The 23,756-nt window shown below is 38.3% G+C and overlaps 3 protein-coding genes and 1 long non-coding RNA gene across 6 annotated transcripts; 2 read left to right on the top strand and 2 right to left on the bottom strand.

Annotated features, from left to right (window-relative positions):
* The first annotated feature begins 1,618 nt into the window (after window positions 1-1,618).
* LOC133740090 (uncharacterized) lies at window positions 1,619-4,196 on the top strand. Of its 3 annotated transcripts, XM_062167948.1 has the most exons (3): window positions 1,619-2,241; window positions 2,708-2,837; window positions 3,372-4,117. In XM_062167948.1, the coding sequence occupies exons 1-3, from the start codon at window positions 2,170-2,172 to the stop codon at window positions 3,533-3,535; spliced, it is 366 nt and encodes a 121-aa protein (XP_062023932.1). In that variant the 5' UTR covers window positions 1,619-2,169; the 3' UTR covers window positions 3,536-4,117. The 3 variants fall into 3 exon arrangements, 1 of the variants encoding a protein (XP_062023932.1); XR_009861009.1 differs by lacking the exon at window positions 2,708-2,837 and having other exon boundaries at window positions 3,372-4,196; XR_009861010.1 differs by having other exon boundaries at window positions 1,619-2,720; window positions 3,372-4,196.
* A 673-nt stretch (window positions 4,197-4,869) lies between these two features.
* LOC133735371 (uncharacterized) lies at window positions 4,870-7,406 on the bottom strand. The gene is made up of 4 exons (XR_009858975.1): window positions 7,162-7,406; window positions 6,744-7,062; window positions 5,978-6,562; window positions 4,870-5,181 (listed from the first exon to the last, which is right to left on the bottom strand). It is a non-coding gene; the product is annotated as an uncharacterized LOC133735371 (long non-coding RNA).
* A 4,746-nt stretch (window positions 7,407-12,152) lies between these two features.
* On the bottom strand, window positions 12,153-15,296 carry LOC133739399 (eukaryotic peptide chain release factor subunit 1-3-like). The gene is made up of 4 exons (XM_062167179.1): window positions 15,158-15,296; window positions 12,840-14,331; window positions 12,591-12,737; window positions 12,153-12,506 (listed from the first exon to the last, which is right to left on the bottom strand). Exon 2 carries the CDS (start codon window positions 14,310-14,312, stop codon window positions 12,981-12,983), a length of 1,332 nt encoding a protein of 443 aa, XP_062023163.1. The 5' UTR covers window positions 14,313-14,331; window positions 15,158-15,296; the 3' UTR covers window positions 12,153-12,506; window positions 12,591-12,737; window positions 12,840-12,980.
* Window positions 15,297-17,796: 2,500 nt separating this feature from the next.
* Window positions 17,797-22,497, top strand: LOC133737715 (nudix hydrolase 14, chloroplastic-like). The gene is made up of 10 exons (XM_062165220.1): window positions 17,797-17,875; window positions 19,872-19,937; window positions 20,123-20,206; window positions 20,492-20,548; window positions 20,652-20,886; window positions 20,984-21,089; window positions 21,176-21,253; window positions 21,352-21,444; window positions 21,614-21,706; window positions 22,393-22,497. The coding sequence occupies exons 1-10, from the start codon at window positions 17,797-17,799 to the stop codon at window positions 22,432-22,434; spliced, it is 933 nt and encodes a 310-aa protein (XP_062021204.1). The 3' UTR covers window positions 22,435-22,497.
* Window positions 22,498-23,756: the final 1,259 nt, after the last annotated feature.

Below are 23,756 nucleotides of genomic sequence, written 5' to 3'. Positions count from 1 at the left end.
AGCGGCGAAGACATTATATTCATTATTGATGAGAAGAGAATTTTATCACCAGGGTTTTAATTTGTTCGGTTGTTCCTCTGTTCTTATGTTAAAGCTTGAAGCTTTTAATGTGGGTTTGGATTAATGGGTTTCTCTCAAATTGGACAATATTCTTCCGTAAGTGATTTCTGGGCTTTAGGGTTTAGTGGGTTTTTGATCTAGCTCCTAATAAGGAAAGAAAGCATAAAGCTTGAGTCTATGTTTAACAGATGGTTTTTTTATTTTGAATGATGGAGGAGCACCTGCATCTGTTTGCGTCTGGTTTTTTGAGATTTTTGGGATGGTGGAGCACCTACATCTGTTTGCGTCTGGTTTACAATGGCAATGCATCCATACCATCTGCATTCGGGCCCTTTTCTTTATCTTCTTCAACCTCACTTTCCCTCATTAATTTGCTACCCTGTTGAAGGTTTGTGTACAATTTGTTGGGTTTTGGTTGTGATTGGAGAACTGGGTTTTGACAATTTGTTGGGTTTTGGTTGTGATTAGAGAACTGGGTTTTGGTTTAATGGAGCATTGCTTTAGTAAAGTTTGGAACTTTGGATTGAGCTGAAATCGAAATCGCATTGAAAATTTTGTATGCTTAAATTTAGAGCTGAGGTCGTGGATGTGGGAAAGGCAGGAGTCGCGGCGGTTCTGGAAAACGACGACGAAGGAGACGGTGGTGACGAAGTCATTGATGGAAGGGAATTGAATGGGAAGTTTGGTTGGATTTCTGCTCATTACATGTGGTCTCTTATATGTGTTTTCAATGCTTACCCATCCTCCATTCCTCCCCATTAAATTAGATTTTCATTTTCATGGAAATTTGTGCGGTAGAGTACAAACATGGAGGGAATGGTGGCCATTCCCTATGGAAAATGGCGGGAAATCAAGGTCTGGTAGAGTCTGAGGTCATTTAAGTCATTTCAAAGCATTTTTGGGGTCCACGTGCTTGCCACGTCAGACATTTGATGAAGCCGTCAGCGAAATCTGACGGAAGTACCACAACGATAGCAAAATATGGGTTCAGGTATCACATTGATACCATTGAGAGTGTGGGTATCAAATTGGCCGGTGCACAAGAGTTAAGGCACTGATGGTGTATTTTTCTCTTTTTTTATACATAACAAAATTGGTGTAAAAGTACGACTTTGCCTTGAAAAATCTAGTCACATGAATGACACGTGATCATTTTTAACAGAGCATTAACAGAAGATTGGCCGAAGTATCACGCTGATATGAAATTTTAAGTCCAGGCATTACATTGATCGTGTTTAATGATTGAGTATCAAATTGGCCAAGGCAACAAAGTGTAGGCAAAGAGCAAATGCACCCATAAACCAAGGGTAATTGCAAATTTGTCAACTAAATTGGTACTACCAATCCACTATTCATCCCAAATTGGCAATTGCCTCTAGCTTACACAATGCATTAATAAAAGGCAATTTGCGTGCTAATCTACTATTCACACTTTAAATTTGAATAATTCTTTAGATCAAAATAATGTTAAATTTGGTAAATTTCTATTTTTTTTTAGGAACAATGATAAAAGAGGTCATTTTAAAGTGCCTTATTATAATTCAGGTACTACAAATGTTCTTATGATAATTAAGGTCACATTTTAACAACCTGCCATTAAAATTAAGCGTAATTACCAAAGATGCCACTGGCAGCTCTCTCTCTCTCACGTTATCCAATCCCGTCTCAACCAGTCTCAACCCTTACCAATCTCGATCTCTCTCTCTCTGCCCCGCCTCCGTCCGCAGGAGCACACCTACTGCGACTACTCCGCCGTCTTCGCCTCCGCCTCCGGCAACTGCACCGCACTCGTCTGGGACGTGCGTGAGCCTAGATCCACGATGATCATCCCGGCGCATGAGTTTGAGATCCTGAACACGACGACTGCGTCATCGCCACCACCTCCGTCAACAAATCGATGAAGGTTTGGGACGCCAGGTCCATCGGAGCTCCGATCTGGTGCTGAACGGCCACAGCTACGCTGTCAGAAAAGCCAAATTCTCGCCGCACCTGCAACGCTTAATGATGTCGTGCTCGTACTACTTGTTGGCGTAGTTGTCGTTGCTTCAATACTAGTTAGGACTAGGCATCGGCGACGGTTCCGATAGCTACAGCTCCGGCCTTGGATCAATGACTCTAAAAAACTACATTGCCGTCGCTGTCGATTACCGCTTAGTGATTCGCGACACTCTCTCCTTCAAGGTACTTCCCTTCCTCCCTAATTCCCTCTTTACCTAAAGGCTGCATTTGGTTGACGAGAACTGCAAAGAAATGAAGCTTGAAATGTTCTAACTAGTGAAATTTTCATTCTATTTTAACTACTTTTCATGGCAACCAAATGATGGTGTACATTGAGCTAAATTTTTGTAGATCTTAGCGTCTCTATTTAGATTTGTGTAAAGAAAATTGTAGTTTCGTAGCTTGTATTTGCTGGTTTGCTGAAGAATTAGAATACGTGTGTAAGCTTGGATGTTTCCATGGGGATTGAGAATCGAAGCTTATTTCATGTTAATTAGCTATCAAGTTAGTTAGGTAAGAGTTTAAATCGGATTAGGTGGTATTTGATTTAAGGTTGGTTTTGTTTATCTGAATGAAAAGCCCAGAAGATGTTTGAGTGATATGAAGAAAAAGAAACCAACTCCTCTCTCACAAAAAATGCCTCATGCAGATGATGTTTGTTGGTAATTTCTTCCTTACCATCTACTCATGGTTTAAAGCATTCATATTTATGAGTATCATCCGAAGATGCTGCATGACTACCTTGAAGGTTCAGATAATATTGGCTTCATGTATCCAAGGTCATCATTTATTACTAGCACTAAGTGTGTTGATGATGCAACTGCAATGTATACGCTTATGATTGTGAGAAAGAGCTCTTTCATCCTTCTAGTTTCAACTTTTCATCTGACAAAAAGTGCTTGCTTCTTAAAATTGTCAAGTGAGATCAATTAGTTAGTTAATGTTTGTCTCAATTTTCACGTCTGTGAGTGAGGATTCATTACTCATTAATGGAATTCAATCACTCCAAGAAGAACCAAATTTTGAATTATTTTTTCTTTAATGGAAATTTGTGATGTTGTGGCAACACTACAGGAATTGATACTTTTCTTGCTCAGTGTTATTCTAATTGTTTTCTTACAATACGGAAAATACTAGATGAATGAAGTTTTGATAAGATTGTGATCTGTTTTGAGATTGATAGGGTAAATTGGTTTCTATGTACCTACATACTTGCCTGGTAGTTGTAAGTAACAGAGCATATATGTAATTGTATATGAGTTTGGTGATCCAATTATGCAATTTAGGTGACTAATTATTGTTTGGTGAGCCAGGCGCACAGATGGATTCTTACAGTGGTGCTTTCAAAGCCTGCATCAACTTGCTTAACTTGAGACTTGGGCGTCAAGTGTATGGTTTGGTTGTCACCACAGGATGTGTTAGATTATGTTGTTGGAAGCATTCTTACAGACCTGTATGCAAGAGTGGGAAACATTAAGGACGAGTTGGGGATGTTTTACAGTTTCCAATGAAAGACACTGTAGCCTGGTCTGGTTTGATCATAGGGTGTGCTAAAATGGGACTAAGCTGGTTAGCTTTTTCAATGTTTAGAGATATGGTGTATTTGGATACAAGGGAAGAGGATTCAAGCTATTTAATGATGATGGATCCAGGTCAGGTCTTGGTCCTTACCAAATAACGTGTTAGTTTTTACTCGGGTCCGAGTTCGACCTCCTGTTGGGTCGGCTTTTGCAGATCAATTTGAACGGAATCAGACGGTACGATCAGAGACCATTCAAAAGCTTAAGGCTGGTCTTGCTCCCAAGCATGAGGAGAAGATTGATATAATTAGTTAAGATGGCTTGGTGGTTCTGATATAACTTGTAATGTTTTTTTTCATTTGGATAATTACCCCAATAAGTTGGAAGGGTATGTCATCAACATGTGCTACTGTTACAAAGTATTTATCACAATTTATTTATTATCAACTATGTTACTGACTAGGTCACATTGCATGTCACTGTTATAGACATGTCACTGAGTCAGTCTTATCAAGTCACTGTCAATCCCTGGACAAGTGACATGGTCAATGACATGGTTAGTGACATGTGATTAACAGTGACTTGGCTATTAACTTGTGACTTGGCTGCTGACAGTTACTTGGTTAGTGACATGGTCAGTTACTTAGTTAGTGACATGTGATTAACAGTGACTTGGTTATTAACTTGTGACTTGGCTACTGACAGTTACTTGGTTATTGACATGGTCAGTGACATGTGATTAACAGTGACTTGGCTATTAACTTATGACTTGGCTACTGACAGTTACTTGGTTAGTGACATGGTCAGTGACATGGTCAGTTACTTAGTTAGTGACATGTGATTAACAGTGACTTGGCTATTAACTTGTGACTTGGTTAGTGACATGGTCAGTGACATGGTCTATTACTTAGTTAATGACATGTGATTAACAGTGACTTGACTATTAACTTGTGACTTGGTTACTGACAGTTACTTGGTCAGTGACATGGTCAGTTACTTAGTTAGTTACTAGTTAGTGCGGTTACTGGTCATGTCACAGTCGTGACTATGTCACTGATCATTTTAACTGTCAATCACATGCCACTTGCCAAGTCACTGTCAATCATATGTCACTTTTCCAAATCACTAACAAAGTCACTAACCAAGGCAAGCATCCAAGCCCAACCTACTACGACAAAAGAGGCAAATACATCATGGAGTGCATATACAAGTGTAAAGAAATGAGAATAGAGGTGGAGGAGTAAAGAATTAGAAGTCCAACTATCATTTAACAAGTATCATTATGAAAAAGAAAAAAGAAAAATAACCTGATGAATACATTAGAAATTTCCAGACAAAAAGAAATGAAATATGTTGAAGAGAGAGTTTATTATCTTCAAGCTCCAGCCACATTACACATGATTCTAAACAACTACTCAGCTCACATCCTATAAATTATGACATGTCCACATCATCAGAAACATAGGTTTGACACTTTGACTCTATGATACATTGTTTTAAACCAACTAGTATCCATTCTGATGACATATATGTGCTTCAAACCATGAAAGCTGAGGGGATGCCACACTTCTTGACAAAAATCCAGTGCATTCTTACGTTTCACCTAGAAGAAAACATGTAAACAAGCAGATCAATATAAAGCATACTAAGCATATTCAATTACCAATCGGATTTTAAAGCAATCAGTGACTTGATGCCCCTGAAACCAAAGGTGTACGAAAGTTGGATAAGAAAGAAAAAAGTAAAACTAACAAGACTGTAGCTAGCTCAAAATATCGGGCAAGGTACTCCTGCAGAAAACTAATCCAAAAAGCTCAGTGCAAAATGGGCATCTCAATTTGTTGGAAAGCCATTAACCCAGTAAATGTCTTCTTTGAAACCTTTTCATTCTTTCATCAGTCTCTAAAAGTTACTGTTAATGATATGGAATAGTGTCTTTCACATAAATGTTCCACAACATTGGAATCGGACATAATTAAGCCACAAATTTCACCATCAACAGATATTCTAATAAATCGCATGATTAGCTGTAAATCTCCATTTGAAATCAATATTCATCCCTCAAATATTTTATGTAACATTTCAAGTTTTCAATCAAGTTGGTGCATAAACTGACCCCTAACCAAATACAAAGGAATTAAAGGGGAAAAAAGGATTCTAGATTCAATGGCTACCTAAAAAAATCAAATGAGCAGTGAATAACTAATCAATAAGTGTAACTAACTGATCAACATATCCAAACAACTACAGAAAAGTGGTCCCTTCTAGTTGGACTGCTGCTAATATAATGCTTTGTTATCGAAGCTACGAGTGTAAGCAAGCAAAAAATGAAGAGGAAGAGCAGATTTACAGCATTGATGAATAAAAGTATAATAAAAGTAATCAAGAGATATATTTACCATGATGCTCCCATATGAATCCGGCCACCAAGTCTATCTCGATGAGATCCCTTTCTTCTCCATTTCAATTTGAATGATAAGGGCTTCACTCTTCAGCTCCTCATCACAAAATGATTTTATAAGAGCACCCAAAACTTCCTGACTCCATTTGACACCTTTCCTGTTTATTTTTTCAAAGAAGTCCCATGCATCTTTTGCACTGCGACCAAATTTCCTCATGATAGTAATCATTATCGAACACATCACATGATCAGGAAGGGTATTATTTGCTTCCATCGTCTCATATACCTTCCAAGCATCATCATACCTGATATAAGTCGGTACGTATCAGCAATGAATTCTAGCAAGTTGCTTTATCATTTGCAAGCATTGCCTATCCAGCACAGCGGCAGATGACTGCATAACAATCACAACCGCCATGAAAACCAAGGGATCACTCTAGTAAGGCCTCAGGCAGAGATCACTATGGTGAAGCTAGGAATCAAAAAGAAGATCCACAAGCTAACTCAAAGGATATGACTTCAACTTTCCAACAAATGCTTCAGTGAACACATCCAATGTCCAAGAAGATCCACCCGGCAACTCCTAAAACGAACACAAAACAACAAAAAGTAAAAAATGAATATCACCTGTAGTCCAGACTCGAGAGAACTAATTATTTGAATCATAATATTATCACATGTAGTCCATTCAATTACAAATTTACAATACGTGCAAGCAGAAGAAATTCAAATTAACATTTAGAACACATTAAAAGAGTCTTCACCTCATTAAGAATCTGCTCAGCCAGAAACTCAATTGAGCTTTACTGTTCACTTTTCTGCATTTTATCAAATGGCATCAAAATGAGATTGAACCGACAAAGAACAACAAGTTTCACCAAGAATTCACATGGCGGCTATCGATAACATTGGCTAGGACTCGAACGTGCTCGACGGGTCGAGCCTCTGAGAAGGAACTTGAAGCCGGACACGTCGCCGGAGCCGAGCCTGGGCCCCATTGTCACCGATTTGGAGCAGATAACTCCCCAAACTCAAATCCTAACCTAGCCTCCCCCTTTCTCCTCCTACTCGGCCGCCGCCGCGCTGTCGTAAACCATAGCCCGATCAAACACTTAATTTGATAAGATCGAGCAAAAAAAATTTCAATCAAGAAAAAGCTTAAAGTGAATTTCAGAGCAAAACCTGAACAAGGCGTAACGAGGCGTCGAGGACGAACACATTTTAGAGCTAGGAGTGACGCGTTGTTCTTCGCCATTCACACTCTCTCTCTCTCGAGGTCTGTGTCTGCGTGGAGGAGGAGGAGAAGAAGATAGAGAGAGAATTGGCTTTGAAGGGCAGAATTGGAATAAAAAAAATTAAAAACTGACCTTTTTTAACATGACTTCATTATTCATAAGGACTAAATTAATATTAATAACAATTCACAACGGACCTTTTTATCAAGTGGGAAACTAGGTGACTTTATTATCATTTCACTCTCTAAAGTGACCTTTTGCATCATTTCCCTTTTTTTTTAACTTTCAAATTAATTTTAGCATAAAAACATAAGAAAAAAACAATTATCGTTGGTATTTAATTACAGCCATTGGATTGAGATTCAACGGCTATAATTTTAAACCGTTGCATGTTTGTGTGTTTTCAAAATAGAACAGTTGGCAGGAGATATGGAGCTCACCTTGATCAGTCAGGCATTTCGTTGGGCAATAATCAGTCAGCCAATTGCCCTGGCAGCTGGTCCCCACGCGGGCCCCAACAATCAGTCAGGCAGTATTTTGTTGGTGCATTGCCCAATTGTTACCAGCTACCCAATTGGTCAACCAATTAAACCACCGGTGCATTTGCTCTAATGGTGAATTTTTCTCTTACTTGATACACACTCTTTACTCAATACACTACCAGTGAAATATTAATTTCTCATTTCAATATTTTACTATAAATACACAACTCAAAGTTTTTTTTTTTTTTTTGGAGAATGACAACTCAAAGTACCTAAAATATCCTTAATCTCAAAATCATGAAATATCCTATTATTTAATTATGGATTAAATACTTGTTACTCCCTGTACTTTGCTGCCGAAAACAGTTCAGTCCCTCACCTTTTAAATTAAACAGGTTAGTCCTTATTCTCTCTAATTCTCACACGATAGGTCCACAACATGTCCAAAATGACTATCATACCCTTACTTCCTCTTTTTATTATTATTTTTCTTTCTTTTTTTTAATTTCTCTCTTTGTTTTTTTTTTTTTTGCTTCTCTCTCTCTAAACCGAACAGAACCTCAAAGCTTTTCACACTCTCCTCTCAGAAATTCAAAACTTCAAAAATCAAATGTCCGTTACAAAATGAAATTTCGATCGATCCGAGCGATGCAAAGACTCGAAACGGTGCCGCCTCACCTAAAGACGAAGAAGCTCCGGTCGAAACTATCTCGCCGGTGGCGAACCAAATCTCTCCGATTCTTTACTCGTTTCAGAAACCTAATGCTCACAGTGAGGCCTCGATCGAGTTATGGAGGACATGTGGTGAAGAAAGCGGTTGCCGGAGTGGGGCGAAGTTAACGCTTCTGAGTCGTCGTGCGTGGAGTCTAATTCTGGAGCTGATATTGGAGGCTTCATTGAGAGAAAGTTGAAGCTGAAGTCAAAGAGCATAATTGCGAAGGTAATTGGAGGTTATAAAGCAGTTATCGAATCAGCGGTTTCCGAGTCCGATAAGGTCTCACTGAAATTCAAGGAGCAAGAGGTCATTTCACTCAACTCCGGCGTGCAATTGTGCTCGGAAGCGACAGTATCGTACTATACGGTGAAAGATGCCGGTAATAGAGCACCAGAATTTGAATTCCACGGAGCGTCGAGCAACTACTTTCGTAATAGAGTATCGGAATTTGGACTCGGATTAGTCTACTGATAATGTTCTTGAGCTTTTCTGGGCTCCGAAGCCGGCGTAGCTTTCTGGGTCTTAGCGTTTGGGGTGGTGGTGTCGTCGGGGTGGCGGATCCATTTTGGGGATCGAGTGGGGCGTTAGATGCGGATCCGGTTTGGGGGTTAGGGTTTCTGGTTGGGATTCGGTGGAGCAGAAGAGGCAGAGGAGGGTGAGAGATTGGGGGTTTGAGTAGTGGGTTGGGAGTGGAGCTCGGTGGAGGCAGGTTGATTGGAAATGGGATCGAAGCTGGGCTGGTCGGAGCTGGAATTGGGGTTAGGGAACTGGAGCGGGGAGCTACAGAGTCACCGGAGCATTTGTGGGTCTTATCATGGAGGCCATGGCCGAGAATCCCCAATCCCAAGAGAGAGACAGAGCTGAGAGAGAGAAGCAGAAAAAATATATATAGAAAAATTAAAAATCTAAAAAGAGATAAAAAAAAAATATAAAAAAAGGAAGTGAGGGGCATAATGGTCATTTTGGACCTATTGTGTGAGAACTAGAGAGAATAAGGACTAACCTGTTTAATTTAAAAGGTGAGGGACTGAACTGTTTTCAGCAGCAAAGTATAGGGAGTAACAATTATTTAATCCTTTAATTATATTAAGGCACACCAGATGCAATCGATATTGCTTGTTTATTCAAAAACAATAATATATTTACAAATGACTATTAGATTACCAATTTAATGGATGATCATGATTTAACAAAAGACCAAAAAGAGAAACATCACTGTGACAAATTGATCATTGTGAGTCAAAATTTGAAGAAAATATGACCATCACTTCTGGAAACCCACTGCCCGTCACTCTATTTAATCTTGTTAATAATGCAAAGAATCACACAAAGGAAGGGGGTACAATGGCCAAAATTCCTCCAAAATAAAAATAAAAAAGGATGGGGGGCTTGAATCAAACCAAAACAAAAGAACAATCACAACAAAGAAAATGGTACTAACCACACATGGGTGGCATGAGTAAAAAAAAACAAGTCCACCCCAGAAGTTGAATGTCACGGCACCCAGTGAACCAAGAAGCGGCACAAGAATGCTTCAAGCTGCATACAAAGAAACCATAAGAGCAAGTTCACCGGGCTCTGTTATGCCCGGGCACCACGTCAAAAGCAGGCTTGGGGCAAGCTTTTTTCACTATTCATGCTTCCACCGGAGTTGGGGCAAGACCACAGTGGGAGGCCCAGGGCACCATGGTGACTGAGGCCGTGACCCAGGATGCCACGCTGGCCCAAAAAGAAGAGGAGAGGGAGACGCGCTTTGGCAAGGAGTTGCTTTCCAGTTGCTTGTCCTCTAGCGGGGACAACCTTGCAGGCGCATGGCAGCCCAGTTTTTGTCCTGTAGCGGCATCAGTCCACAGATCTGGACCGTGGCTTTTGAATATGAAAATGGATCCTACGGTGAATAATTAAGGAGTAATTGAGGTGAAAAAAAAAATCAGTTAAGAGGCAAAGGTTAGATTACAACGGTAATAAAAAAAATAATTACAAAATTTGCTCACCTCCTATTTTACCTCTCACACAAAAAAATATATCATTATATCATTTTTACTTCCTCAAATTTTTTTGTTCCTCCTCCTCATAGCATTCATCTTCCGAAATTTTTGTTTTCAATATGAGCTTACGAGCCAAATTTATTTGAATATGATAAAAGTGTCGGTGGAGTTACAAAAAAAAAAAAAAAAAAACTTTGTTGGTCCAATATAATTTGTCTACCCATCAAATTTTCTTTGGTTGCATTTCCAAAATGTTCATCAATACTATTTATTTACATCATACATTTCTCATTTACACTAAAAAAATCAATAAAATATTTAATGAATAGTAACTGACTGGTGACCTTGACCCAACGGGTGGAAGCAAAGGTCCAGTGGCAGTGAACAGTTTCCTGTCCTGGTAACCCGGTGACCGTAACCTGGTGACCCAACGGGTGAACTTGCTCTAAGAGTGCTGTAAATAGACAACTGCAGCAACCTAGCTACTTCGGCCAAAAACATCCAATAGAGAGCTGCAACAGCGTGTACACTTCCAACTCTTTATTCCTTTTTTGTTTTAAGAATAGATGGGTGGCCTTAGCAAATGTAAAACACACCCACATATGAAACAACCAACAGCAGCTTCAAAAACACACCCACATGCAACTGCAACTGCAACTTCTCACTAAATTCAGTAACACACAGAGATATGTTGTTCCGGGTAATTTTTTTCATGGTTATTACATGTGTTGTAAATCTTAATCAGATATTGGTTTTCAATTAAAAAGAAGTTCAAATACAACATATTGTTCTGATGTTAAAAGTCACTCTGCGATTTTTTGTGAAGTAGCATACAGGCTAATGTATGTATTAAAGGGTAATAGTGTAATAGTGTGTCTGATTAGTTAGTTTTCTTTTAGTATATAAAGAAAAAACTTTGCTGTAAATTGTAATCAGAAATTAATCACAATGTAGTCCTCATTCTTCTTTGCTTTTCTTTTCCTTCTTCTTCCTCATTCTTCTTCTACCTCTAGACCATAATTTAAATTCCACAATATGTTCTTGAAGTTATAGCTATCTGAAATGAGAAGCTTATATTCCAAACGGGAAAAACGTTTACTTCTTACCCATTGATCAATCTAACTAAGGAAAATGGAATACCAGCTTCCAGGTTGCTTGTGAAATCATAGAAGCAGAAAATGATAATCCTCTATTTTCATACAGGTGTACAGTGAGACAGTCAGCAACGGTGGCTTGCCTAATGAACCTTACAGATTCAACGTCGCCTATCACAAGCTTGACATAGCAGCTGGATCCGAGCCCCTGATATTTGGTATTAAAGGTGTTGTAGAACACAACATTTTTCCTCCATGAAGTGTCATTCCCAAGAGATTAGGAAGAAGCTTATCTTCAACTTGATGCTCTCTGACACCATACTTGAGCCTCTTGAAGCATAACAGCAGCCTCATTTTTTTTACTTTTTTGTAATCAACAAAGAACAGAACATGAAGGACCTGCAGAGTTAACTAAAAGTTATAGTTGGGACAGACTCAATGATCGCGAGTGTATGCAGCTGAAGCACAGGGAGGCCACATCAAGCCAACATGGAAACATAAAATTGGATGAAAAATTGAACCAGATCGACTGGCAAATCAATATAAGTTGGAGTGCATATGTAGACATATTCCAGAGTGAGACTAAACGAAGATAAAAATGCTACTATGTGGTGCACATCAAGCCCAAATCAGAACAGAAAGATTAGAAACCCCAACCATCAAAAGAAAATCAATAATATTTTTTTTAAAATAATTGTTTAACCAGGTTCCATCTCAAAGATAGGCCAACATGGCTCTTATTTCATAAGAAAACAAACACCAAGTATATATGCACTTAACCAAAAGCAGTACTGAAACTAAAATTCTTCATGAAGGATTTCAAGAGGCTTATTTTCATAAATTCTTGATCCAAAACGAATTTGCAGCTCTCTAGAGGACATTATGCTAGACGATTGATCTCTTCAGCCCCTTCCATTACACTGGTGTACACTGGTGCGTGCTCTTTCACCGCCAGATTTTCTTGATCCAGAAGAATTCACCGCATCGCACTTTTGAGAATCAGTTGTAATGACCTTCAAGGATGATAGAGGCAACCGTCAATATGAAAGAAAATAATGTTAGAAATGTGATATAGAAAGGAAAGAAGTACTACAAACCTTGATCAAGCCTGAGCAACATTTTGGAGGCTCCTTAGTAGCAGCAGCAACCACAACTCCCTGTGTGCATACTCTTTCATAACCACTTTTTTGTGATCCAGATGGAATCCCAACATCAAGCTTGTCCGGATCACATAATGTAATGTCCTTCAAGAAACAAAGAAAAGACGTTATTATATTATATAAAGGAATTGAGCATTATAAAAGAATATAATGTTTTGTAATACAGAAAAGAGAAGAAATATATACCTTGATCAAGCCTGTTATTTTCTTTGAGCACCACTCAGGAGCCACAGCAGCAGCAGCAGCAACCACAACTCCATGGCCACTGGTGCAGGGTTTTTCATCCCCAGCATCCTGCACTAGAATTGGGGAAGGGTTCATTGATTCCTATTTAGCATCATCAGAAACTTCTCCAGCATCATAAACTTCTTCATCATCAGAAAACTCATCAAATGATCTCATATCAAGCTGGTAGCGGAGAATTCCTCCAATGCCCCCAAAACCTTGGCAGAAATGTGACCCCTCTTGTGATTTGTTGGTGACAAGCTCAAGCGTACAGCCAAACCCCTTGTACTCGTCAGTGAACCACTCCAACAATGACATCTTGTCTTGAATATCTAGTTCTCTAGAGTTGGCAGAATCCCAAAAGTTGCTCTTATTGTTTTCCTGCTCTTTGTTAAGATGTTTGACAACAATCTCACCAGTACTAGAGTTTTTCAGCTCATACCTACTAATTTCCAGTCTTTCCGACACAATAAGTATCTTCACAGCACCTCTCTCCAAAGCTTTTAGTGTATCATCTAAACCAAAAACATACATTCCTGTATCCAATCTAATCTCTTCAAAGTATTTTTCCATCAAGCGTTTCTCCTGCACAAATTTCACATTGGATAGAATCTTCGATGACAAGTCAATAGCCTGATCGAAACCATTCTCTCCTCCACAACGAACACTCACCACATTCAGTATTTTGGCCTGCAGACGCGGATCAAACTTGTCTGACCCACTAAGCACAATTTTGAAGTCCGCTGATCCTGCCAGTATTATTCCTGCAACATTGGGCTTGTTGGTGGCAGGGTTAATAAAAAGCTTAGTGGCATTTTCTGCTGCCTTAGAAACATAGTTGTGGCGTGCCTCCTCTCCAAGACGAGCAAAACGAAGAGCTGATTGCCCTCCTCTTCCATGTTTCTTTGGGAGGTCAACAGTATAGTTATGAAGCACCTTCCTCGTGTTACCACTTAATGTCCCAAAAAGACTACCATGACCATCTATGACAATGAAACCAAATTTCTCATCAGATTCGAAGAGTTCATTAAGAGCTTCAACATGGAACTTGTTGTCACAGAGGTAAAGAGACACATTGATGGGCTTGAAAGGCTCAAAATTAATTGCAATCTTTTTCTCCTTCCTGTCTTCAGTAACAATTGTTCCAATATAGAGCACAAGTCCATTAGGAGGAAGCTTGTTGTAACCCTTGAGCCGCTGCAGAGCGGATTTAATTGCACATAAAACAGACTGACGGTTCACCCTGCTTTTGATATTTGAAGCAGTTCCATACTCATTATCCAACATCTTAGTAACACGAGTGATTTGATCACGGGGAGGAATGATGAGAGAAATCATGCTGGTGCCATTACCCCTCGCAGCTTCAAGTCCCTTGATTAGTTTCTTAGTTTTCCACATCTCAATGTGTTTATTGGTCTCGTGATAATCTGCCATTCTGAACAACAACTGATGGCTGCAAAGATAAATAGAGAGGAAAAGCAATTAGTAATTTAGTATACAGAATCTCAACCTAATCACAAAACACAAGCAAACTACATTGCACCTTAGACAATCTTCATCTATAACAAGTTAACAACACCTTGATTTTCAAACTACAATCAAGCAACTAAATCGTATTTGCAATTGCAAACTTTTCTCAACTTCTAACATGCCTCACAAAACATAAGTTCTCAATGCCTGACATGTAATTAAACAATAGTACGAGTATGAAAGCTTACAAGTAGCATTGTGTATTATGAAAGCTTCTGTTTTCTATTAGAATTGTTAGTATATATGGGACAGTTGATCATTGTAATCAGTTAACTACGAATATCATTCTTGATAAAGATAGCGCTTTCTCTGTAACCTACTCTAATTCAGGTTTCCATTATTACAATTCCTATAGTTCCTCGTGTTCTTCGTTCTTTCTTAAATTCTTCTCAGTGTTCCTGCATAATTATCATGGGTTGAGGTACTTTATCATGGTTTCAGAGCCTATAATTATAAACACCGACAGGGATAGACGGGGCCGAGGAAATTAAAGCGCTATTGTAGCAAATTACAAATCAGTAGTGATGAATGCAAGTGTAACTATAAGTTGGAACCAAGTCATGCGATACACAATACAACACAATCAGAATTCCTTCCTACTTCATGCAACTCAGGATTTTCATCGGAAAAAGAATCAACTTAGTACCATTGATCGATATACGAGAACTTGAACATGAACATGAACATGAACAGAGCAAAACAGCAAAAAAATTTAATTGTTCAATGAAGTGGTATTATGATCGACTCACCTTGGATCGGCAGAACTTTCGAGAGAGGGAGAGAGAATTGTTGAGAAGAGGATATGATCAGACTCTGGTTATTTATAATAAACCCTAAACCTGATGTGATTCTATATCGACTTGGGGGTCACGAAACGCGGTTTACAAGAAGACTTTCCTTTAAGCTATTTGACAACTTTCTCCTAGTGCAAGTCTTGAAAGAATATGTTGAGAATTCTAAGAATAATCTTTTTAAATATACCCAGCAAATATCTAAATACACCCAATATATATTTTCCGTTTTACCCTTGTTTAATTAAACACAACAAACACAGTAGCAAGCTGAGCATCTCTAAGGCTCTTGAGGCTGCCCATTCTGTATGACCACCAAAGAAAATGATATCTAAGGATTTTGTAAGTTGGTCTACAATCACCCAAATACCATCATTTCTACTCCGAGTACGAGGTAGATTGTAAGTAAAGTCCATGGTAATATGTTTCCACTTTCAACCAGGAATCGGCAATGGTTGTAGTAATCCTAAAGGTTTCTGTCTTTCTGCTTTTACTTGTTGGCACACTAGGCACCTACTCACAAAAGCTGCAATTTCCCTCTTCATGTTAGGCCACCAATAGTGCTCTCTAGGAGTCCGGTACATTTTGGTTCCGCCAGGATGCATGGCATAAGCAGAACTATGAGCCTCCTCTAATATTTCCTGTTTAAGATCCTCCTGATCCAAAACACATATTCTATTTCCGAACATTACTGTTCCATCGATCCCTCTTGATAGAAAAATATGGTCTAGAGCCATCAAATACCGCTTTCTTCAACTGATTTAAGGATGCATCCTGAGATTATGCCTCCTGTAGCCTATCAACCAGGATTGGTCTCACATGAAAACTAGCTACTAATGCTCCAATTTCGTTCATTGATAAGCTGACTCCCGTAGCTCGCAACTCATAGAGAAGTGGAACTCGAACTGCCCTCAAATGTGATAAGGAAAGAGAGGGTTTCCGATTAAGAGTATCAGCTACCACATTAGCCCTTTTTGGATGATACCTAATGGTACAATCATAATCTTTAATAAACTCCATCTACCAAGACAATAGTCGTCGTCGCCTCTTCTTCCGACCAGCTTCCTCTTTCCCCCCACCAAAATATGAATGATGTTTTGGAAGGTTTTGCTGATGCCAGATATCTCTCTGACCCGCACAAAGATCATTTCTAGACTGGTTATGTGTTTACCATGGAAAAGACCGCGATATCTTGGAGGTCTATAAAACAGACCATTGTCACTACATCTTCGAATCATGCAGAGATTATAGCTCTTCACGAAGCTATTCGTGAATGTATATGGTTGAGATCCATAATTATGCATATTGAACACAGATGAGCCAACAAGCATTTATGAGCACAGATGAGCCAACAAGCATTTATGAGCACAGATGAGCCAACAAGCATTTATGAGCACAGTGCTGCTTGCATTGAACAAATGAAGCAAGGTTACATCAAAGGCGAAAACACCAAGCATATATCGCCTAAATTCTTCTACAATCAACAATAACAAACTCTTCTCAAGATCAAGGTGGACGAAGTTTGATATGAGGACAATGTGGCGAACTTATTCACTAAGTCATTGCCTAAATCCACTTTCGAGAAACATGTTAAAAGCATTGGTCTACTGAAGTTATCCGAACATTCATGATCGTGGTCATCAGGGAGAGATACAGACATCAGGGTTATTTTTGTCCCATTGGGTTTTTGTTACTCAACAAGGTTTTTGACGAGGCAAAGAGAGGAGCACAAATGTTTGAACGACACAAGGAGGAGTGTTGAAGGATACACGATTTATATGTGTCTGGCCCAAACAACGATTACTTATTGCAGTTGTAATAAGGTAGAATCCACTAGATATCATAATCAATGTTTGATTAGGTTTCCTTATACGTTTCGATTCATGTACTTGTAATCCTCTATATAAAGAGGTCTCTATTATCAATGAAAACAACAGTCATTCTCTAGAATCTTTTTCTCTACAACAAATAATTAATTATTGAAATAAATATTGAACCCTGATATAAAAAAAATTAAATAAATATTGCTGAGAGAAGAAAATAATAACTTTCTAAAAGATAATTTCCAATAATTTTAGAGCTTTTTTTTTTTTTATAAATATAGACATTATTGTTATATTTTTCTTCACTTTCACTAAGATAGAAATAGGTATTGGGAAGCTGTACCTTAGAGCAAAGAAGAGTTTATTTTCCCTTAAAATAGAGAAAAATCAAGATATATGAAAACTATTGAAAATGCTCTTATAAAGACTCAAAGGTTAAAATTCCGGTAATCTTTTTTTTTTTGAAGTATCTTATGCAATTTATAGCAATTATGAACATTACAAAAAATCTTAGAATCATAATAAGATATTTACTCAATATTGAATGTAGACATTTAGATGAATGTAAAACTATAGTTGACTATTGACAAAAGTAGTGATTTGACTATTGACAGAAGCAATGATTTGACTATGGTTCAACATAATAAATATATGTACATAAATGATATCGGGCATTAATGTATATCAAGAGCTCCCAATAGTATAAATAGATGATGAGCTAAATCTCTATCATTCATAAACTGAGAGGTGAATATATACATATTGTTAATTAAGATGGCTACAGCTTGTAAGGTTTCTCCTGTGGTTCAGCAACTCTTGGTGTTTTTTTGCATAGCTTTGCTTTTCTCATCCGGTAAGACTACTACTTATTATCTCATGCATATCTTAGTATAAACTCATATATTTGCACATAATTTCCACATTTGTTTTGAAACTAAGAGGCTAGCTTATATTTACAGATAAATGAGATTACTTTTTCTGAAACCCTAAAGAACAAACATGTATAGATCCAGAATCTCTTAAAGAATATTATCGATCACCGTTCTCATCGAACTATACATATACACATGAGCAAGTCACCAAGAGCCCCTTTGACCAAAAAAAAAAGTCACCAGGAGCCCCAAGTATATATTGACGACCCATACATCTCTTACCTGGTCGTTTTGTTTGTGAATTTCAATTTTTTTCTTCAATAGCAGTTTCTAATTTTCAATAATTAGTGTTAATTATCGATGTTTATTTTTGTGATAATTTACAGCAACGGTAAGGCCTGCAGAGGCACTAACAGCACCAATAGTAAGATGCTTGGGTTCCTGTTCAGCTTTCGCAGACTGCAGGGCGGCTTGCATTTCAAAGAATTATCCTAAGGGGGGAATCTGTATGGGATTTGGGACTCAACCTCCGGCTTGTTGCTGCTATATTAAACCATAATTCAGTTCATGCTTCTTATTCTTATGTGTCAACAATAGGTTATCCATGTCTTTGATAAGTTGGAAAATCCATATCAGTTGAAAATTAATAAAGTAATTCACTACTAGAAATCTGTTCATAGACATCGCATGTTTTAAATCGGTCAGACTTGCACACGATGTAAAAACCTAATCTAACATCGTTTTACAAAAATACCGATTTAAATGTATATCATTAACATCGGGTCTTAAAATGACCGGTGTTAAAAGTTTTGTTTGAAAATTTGCGGGAACCTATTTGTGCAAAACGCGCTAAGTGTTTTAAGTGAATTGAAGAAGCGGTACTAAATCTAAAAACTTTCACACTTAGATAAAAAAATTAAAGCCTGATCCTAAAAGTTGGACAGAAAACCCTAAGCTCTCGCGCGGCCTCCATCTCACTCGAACTCGCCTTCATTCTGAACTCACCCCAAACTGGATCTCCTCCCAAACCCTACCTCCATCTCCTCCCTTCCTTCCTTCCTTCCTTCATCTACGTCCTCAGCTTCTTCGGCATCAACTCCGTCCAGTCCGGCATCGACTCTGTCCAGTCCGTCCTCAGCTTATTCATCAAAGCATTTCTAAACAGCGCCGTTCCGTCTTAGCCTCTAGAATCGAAGCAAGAGAGCGGCGGCCAGTCGGCGAGACTCACTTCAGAGAACGACTCTGTTGTGGGATTCGAAGGATTTGCCTGTCGAAGGATTCTAGGAGTCGCCGGTCGGAGACGAAGTAATCTTAGTACGTATTGTTCTAGTTCTATATATGTAAATGATAGAGTCAATTTCAGTCGTTTTACTTGTTGATGGTATCAGGCTTGTGGGAGATTTGTTGTGTTTACGAATAGGCTTCTCAGCTTATTCATAGCTTTTGTTCGTTCATATGGATTTGATTTCAGTCTTTTTAGCTCTTGATTGTTCGTTGTGGTTCATTGTTCTTCTTTAGCTTGTGAGCGATTGCATTTGGGGAGTTGAGCGACTATTCAGAGTTGTGATCGACAAGCAGGTCATTTACTCGAGCCCCTCTTTTTATTTTTTGCTCTTCCATGTTTTCATTTGTGAAGTTTGTTTGATTTTGGGCGAAAACATAGAGGACCTACATCGATTTCCTGGCTTGTAGCCGTTGCAGCCTTAAACCGCTAAGTCGGGGTTTTAAGGCAAAAGAAACCCAACCTTGTCTAGAGGTTAGAGACGGCGGGACTGTGGCAGGAGACGAAGGGCTGCTCTGAAATTTCCGATTCCTCGAAATAAGATGGAGCAATAAGCAATGTCAAGCATTCCCCAAATTGCAGATAACCGAAATTTCAAAGCTTTCGTCTTCAAATTTGATCTCAATCAGTAGAGAATTAGGGATTTGATTTTCCAATTTTGGGTGCGAAAAGGTGGACCAGAAAGAGAAGATAAGGTCTCTTTGGAGCTGACAGAGGAGATTCTCCGAAGCATGGAAGTTGGGCTGGCTTTCAGGGACTACGTAATGGCTCTGTCTCTCTCTGTTTCTGATTTCTTTTAGCTCAATTGAATCAAAACCTAATCTTTTTATTTCAAATGTTTTGTTTTGATTGTGAGGATGCTGGATTAAGCTGCTCATTTGTATGTGTTATTTGTACATATGTTTTGTTCTTTCATTATTTTAGCACTTTCTTTTGTCAACTGCAGGTTACTTGATAGAAAAGATTGAATTTGAAAATCTACTTCACAAAGCTTCAGTGTCTTTTTGTGCAACTCGAGTTGCTTCTTCAGGTACTTTTCCTTTTCTCAGGTCATTTTAATTGAAAGCATATATGCTCAAAATTTGATTACATCTGCAGGTACCACTAATCTAGATTTGTTATTTGAACTGCTTGTATTTTTCTATATATCAGGTTTTTTTTAGTTTTAGATACTTTAGACCATTATATATGTTGAATACACATAACTACCAAGAACTTGGCTACTCCAGAAATGTCATACATAGTCCCAATTGTAATTTATAGTTGGATTTTTTATTTAATTTTAGATTATTTATTTACTTTTGAATTTTTGTAGGCCATGGTGGGTATTCGTATCTCTTGGAGCCTCTGTGCTGGTTGGGATTGATTACAAGTAAGTTTCTTCTGACCAAGTTTTATTTTGCCATTTTTGGACTAAGTTATGATCTTGTTTGGCCAACATTGTGATCTGTTTTGGGTGTTGCATTGTTATTGAGATGGGCACTTGCTCCCCGTTGGTTGTAGCAAGCTCGTTCAAGCTTCCATGTCGTTGATCCCCAGAACCACACTCACACTCACACTCCCCAGAACACTCCTCGCCCTTCGATCCTTCTCCTGCAAAATGTCATCCGACCCGCCACCGTTGACTCACTCCCTCACTCTCCCGAGTCAACTCGCCGCCGAGCCCGTCCAGATCGTCGCCGCCCCCCACATCTCCTCCTCCCAGTTCAGGCCAGTCACGCTTTTCCCTTCCTTGTTCTTCAGAAAAGTCTAAAACTTCGGATATAAACTGAACCCAAGTATTCATAATGATGGTAAAACGTTGCAGGAGCGCTATTGATTCGTCTTTGTTTAAGCAGTGGCTGAAGAACATGGAGAGTGAAACTGGGATTCTAAGCGACGGTTCTTTGGCTCTGAAACGAGTTCTAATTCAGGTGATCCAGTCCTTCTTTAAAGTGGTTGAATTGATTTGGTTTTGATAAGTTCATAGTCTTGGAACTGATCAGCTGGGTTATAATAGGGTGTGGATATGTTTGGAAAGAGGATTGGGTTTCTGAAGTTTGAAGCAGATGTGATTGATAAAGAAACAGGGGAAAAGGTATCTAGTCATATACATACTTGTCTTTTTTATTCTAATGGTATATTTTGGAGGCCATAGTTGTTGATTTGTTTGTTGTGAAACTAAAACATATTTAGGTTCCAGGTATTGTGTTTGCACGCGGACCGGCTGTAGCTGTGCTTATACTTTTGGAATCGGAGGGCAAGGCTTATGCTGTTCTTACTGAACAGGTAGCTCTTCATTTCATTTTGGTGTTTTAGAGTATCTGTTATGACATTATGATGCTTTACTTAAATCGGAAAATCACGTTCGTCCTAATTCCTATATTATCACAAAAAGAAATTACGGCATTGTACTTCCATGTAATCAAACCCTATTAAAAATTGTTGCATATCGAAGGTTAGAGTACCTGTTGGAAGGATCATACTGGAGTTGCCTGCTGGAATGTTGGATGATGACAAGGGTGATTTTCTCGGCACCGCAATCCGTGAGGTCTCTCTCTCTCTCTCTTTCTCTCTCTCTCTCTCTCAATATGTATATATGTATAATGCCATGTATATTTGCTGTGTCATATCTCTTTCTGCTTGTATTTTGGAAAGTTCATGTAATCAGCTGAAAATTAATTTAGATTCCTTCTAAACCACAAGCTATGGTTTTGGTTTATTAAAAAGATTATTGTTCCAATAATATATGATGGTTGCATGAGCCAAAAAAGACGGGTGGTTGGTTATAGTTCATGGCCATCCATATCCATCATCACCACAAAACCATAAGCTTTTTAGTGATCAATAATATGCTTTTCCTCCGGCCCCTGTGTCTTGGAGAGTTTTATTACTTGTTTATATATTTTTCCTCTCTTTAACTTGGTACTGGTTTTCTCCTTTTTGTTTCGTCCTCAGAAAAACCAATCTAGTTTCTTTACAAGGTACTCTTGAGATTCATTACTGCTTGTTCTTGCTTATGCAAATATGCCTTGTTCAATACTTTTATTTTTCCTACTTGTCTTTGTATATTTCTATCGATCCTGAGTATGTTGCTTTTTAGAATCTTTTGAAATTTTATTTGTTTGACTGTTTTCTGCTTCTTTTGTAATCAACAGTCAAGTACTAAGTGTAAGATGCAAGTTTTACAACTTTAACCTAAAGCTAAGTTACATTATTCTTATTATAACACTCCAGGTGGAAGAAGAGACTGGCATATGCCTAAAACAAGAAGACTAATCAACTCTTGTAATGATTATATTCAGTTTTGTAGCCTTCAGTTACGTCTTCTTAATTTTTCACATTTACAGACTAATCAACTCTTGTAACGAACAAGTAGTATGTGTTTTATTCCAACATTGGTAGGTAAGCTGGATTTCAGGATCCTCATTTCAAGAGCATTGTTCAGTTATGTTGTTCATTTGTAAACACTTGACAGCTACTTGTGTCATTTTATGCTCGAACTTTGGTAAGACCTGTTATGCTAATTTGTTCCTCTGTTTTGTATATGCAGAGCAGGACATAAGTTAGAAGCTGCTATTTATCGATATTACTGGCAAAGTAGCTCTTGATTCATGCTGGTCAACTGGTGGATTTACCGACTGTTTACTTCAGTATGGTGCATTGTTTGTTTATGGAGTTGATATTGGATATGGCCAGGTAACAACCCCTAAATCCAAATAAAAATATCTTATCTGTGAGTATACCAATTCGCTTCTATTCTTGTTCAATCATTAGTTATGGTATGTTAATCTTTTTTTTCCTTCAAATTTTAGTTTACAATTGTAGCTGGGGTCATACTGTTAATCTTATTTTTTTTTTTTTTAGCAAAAAGACTGAATCTTATATTTGCTATGGATTTGTTGGCTTAACTTTGTTGTACCTGGAGTTATGCTTTTGGATCTGCACAATCTTTTTGGGTTAGCAGTTGAATTAGTGTACTTGGATCACATGCTATACGGATCAGCAATTTGAGACTAGGGAATGAACTGAGCTAAAAGATAAGTTCTTTTTTAAGTGGCAGTATATGTTTAGTTGCTTGGGCAAAATTCAAACGGATCAGATTTACTGAAAGTTCTGCCTTGGTAAACATATTTCCGGAGTAGTCGGAATCACATTAATGTAAAGCATCCATTTTCTTGAATCAATGTAGGTCCTGGCATGGAGGATTTGAAATGCGTTGCTGTACTACCATTGTACCATATATATGTTACTGTTATTCATTTTGAACCTCCCTACCTTGTATTTGCTTTATTCTAAATCTTTCAACCTGCTTCACTTCTCCAATTGTTTCTCTAGCTTGTTTTGAACAAATCTCAAAAACCTTTGTTCTTATCTTTTTAAGAGAAAATTTGCATTGCTTCTGTGTTATCATGTAAAGTTGGAATAGATATCTAGAAGGGAAATTTGTAATGTTTTTGTCTGTTTCTCCTTTGGTTATTGTCACAGTGGTCCAGGCAGAGCTAGTATATGCACCACACCATTGCATTCCCACTTGGTTAATGTGGGGTTTGCTAAAGTGTAGCATCTTCCATATAACAGGAAAGTGACTAACTCATTGA

This window comes from Rosa rugosa, chromosome 3 (genome assembly GCF_958449725.1).
Source record: "Rosa rugosa chromosome 3, drRosRugo1.1, whole genome shotgun sequence".
NCBI lineage: Eukaryota > Viridiplantae > Streptophyta > Magnoliopsida > Rosales > Rosaceae > Rosa > Rosa rugosa.
Note: the sequence above shows the minus strand (reverse complement) of the source record. Positions and strands in the feature narration are given on the sequence as shown.

Coding starts and splice junctions, on each gene's coding strand:
- LOC133737715 (XM_062165220.1), top strand. CDS start 17,797: ATGGCTACAGCTTGTAAGGTTTCTCCTGTGGTTCAGCAACTCTTGGTG. Junction 20,207..20,491: donor AACTCGAGTTGCTTCTTCAG/GTACTTTTCCTT, acceptor GAATTTTTGTAG/GCCATGGTGGGTATTCGTAT. Junction 21,090..21,175: donor TGAAACGAGTTCTAATTCAG/GTGATCCAGTCC, acceptor GGGTTATAATAG/GGTGTGGATATGTTTGGAAA.
- LOC133739399 (XM_062167179.1), bottom strand. CDS start 14,312: ATGGCAGATTATCACGAGACCAATAAACACATTGAGATGTGGAAAACT.
- LOC133740090 (XM_062167948.1), top strand. CDS start 2,170: ATGACTCTAAAAAACTACATTGCCGTCGCTGTCGATTACCGCTTAGTG. Junction 2,242..2,707: donor GCGACACTCTCTCCTTCAAG/GTACTTCCCTTC, acceptor TGCCTCATGCAG/ATGATGTTTGTTGGTAATTT. Junction 2,838..3,371: donor ATTGGCTTCATGTATCCAAG/GTCATCATTTAT, acceptor TTGGTGAGCCAG/GCGCACAGATGGATTCTTAC.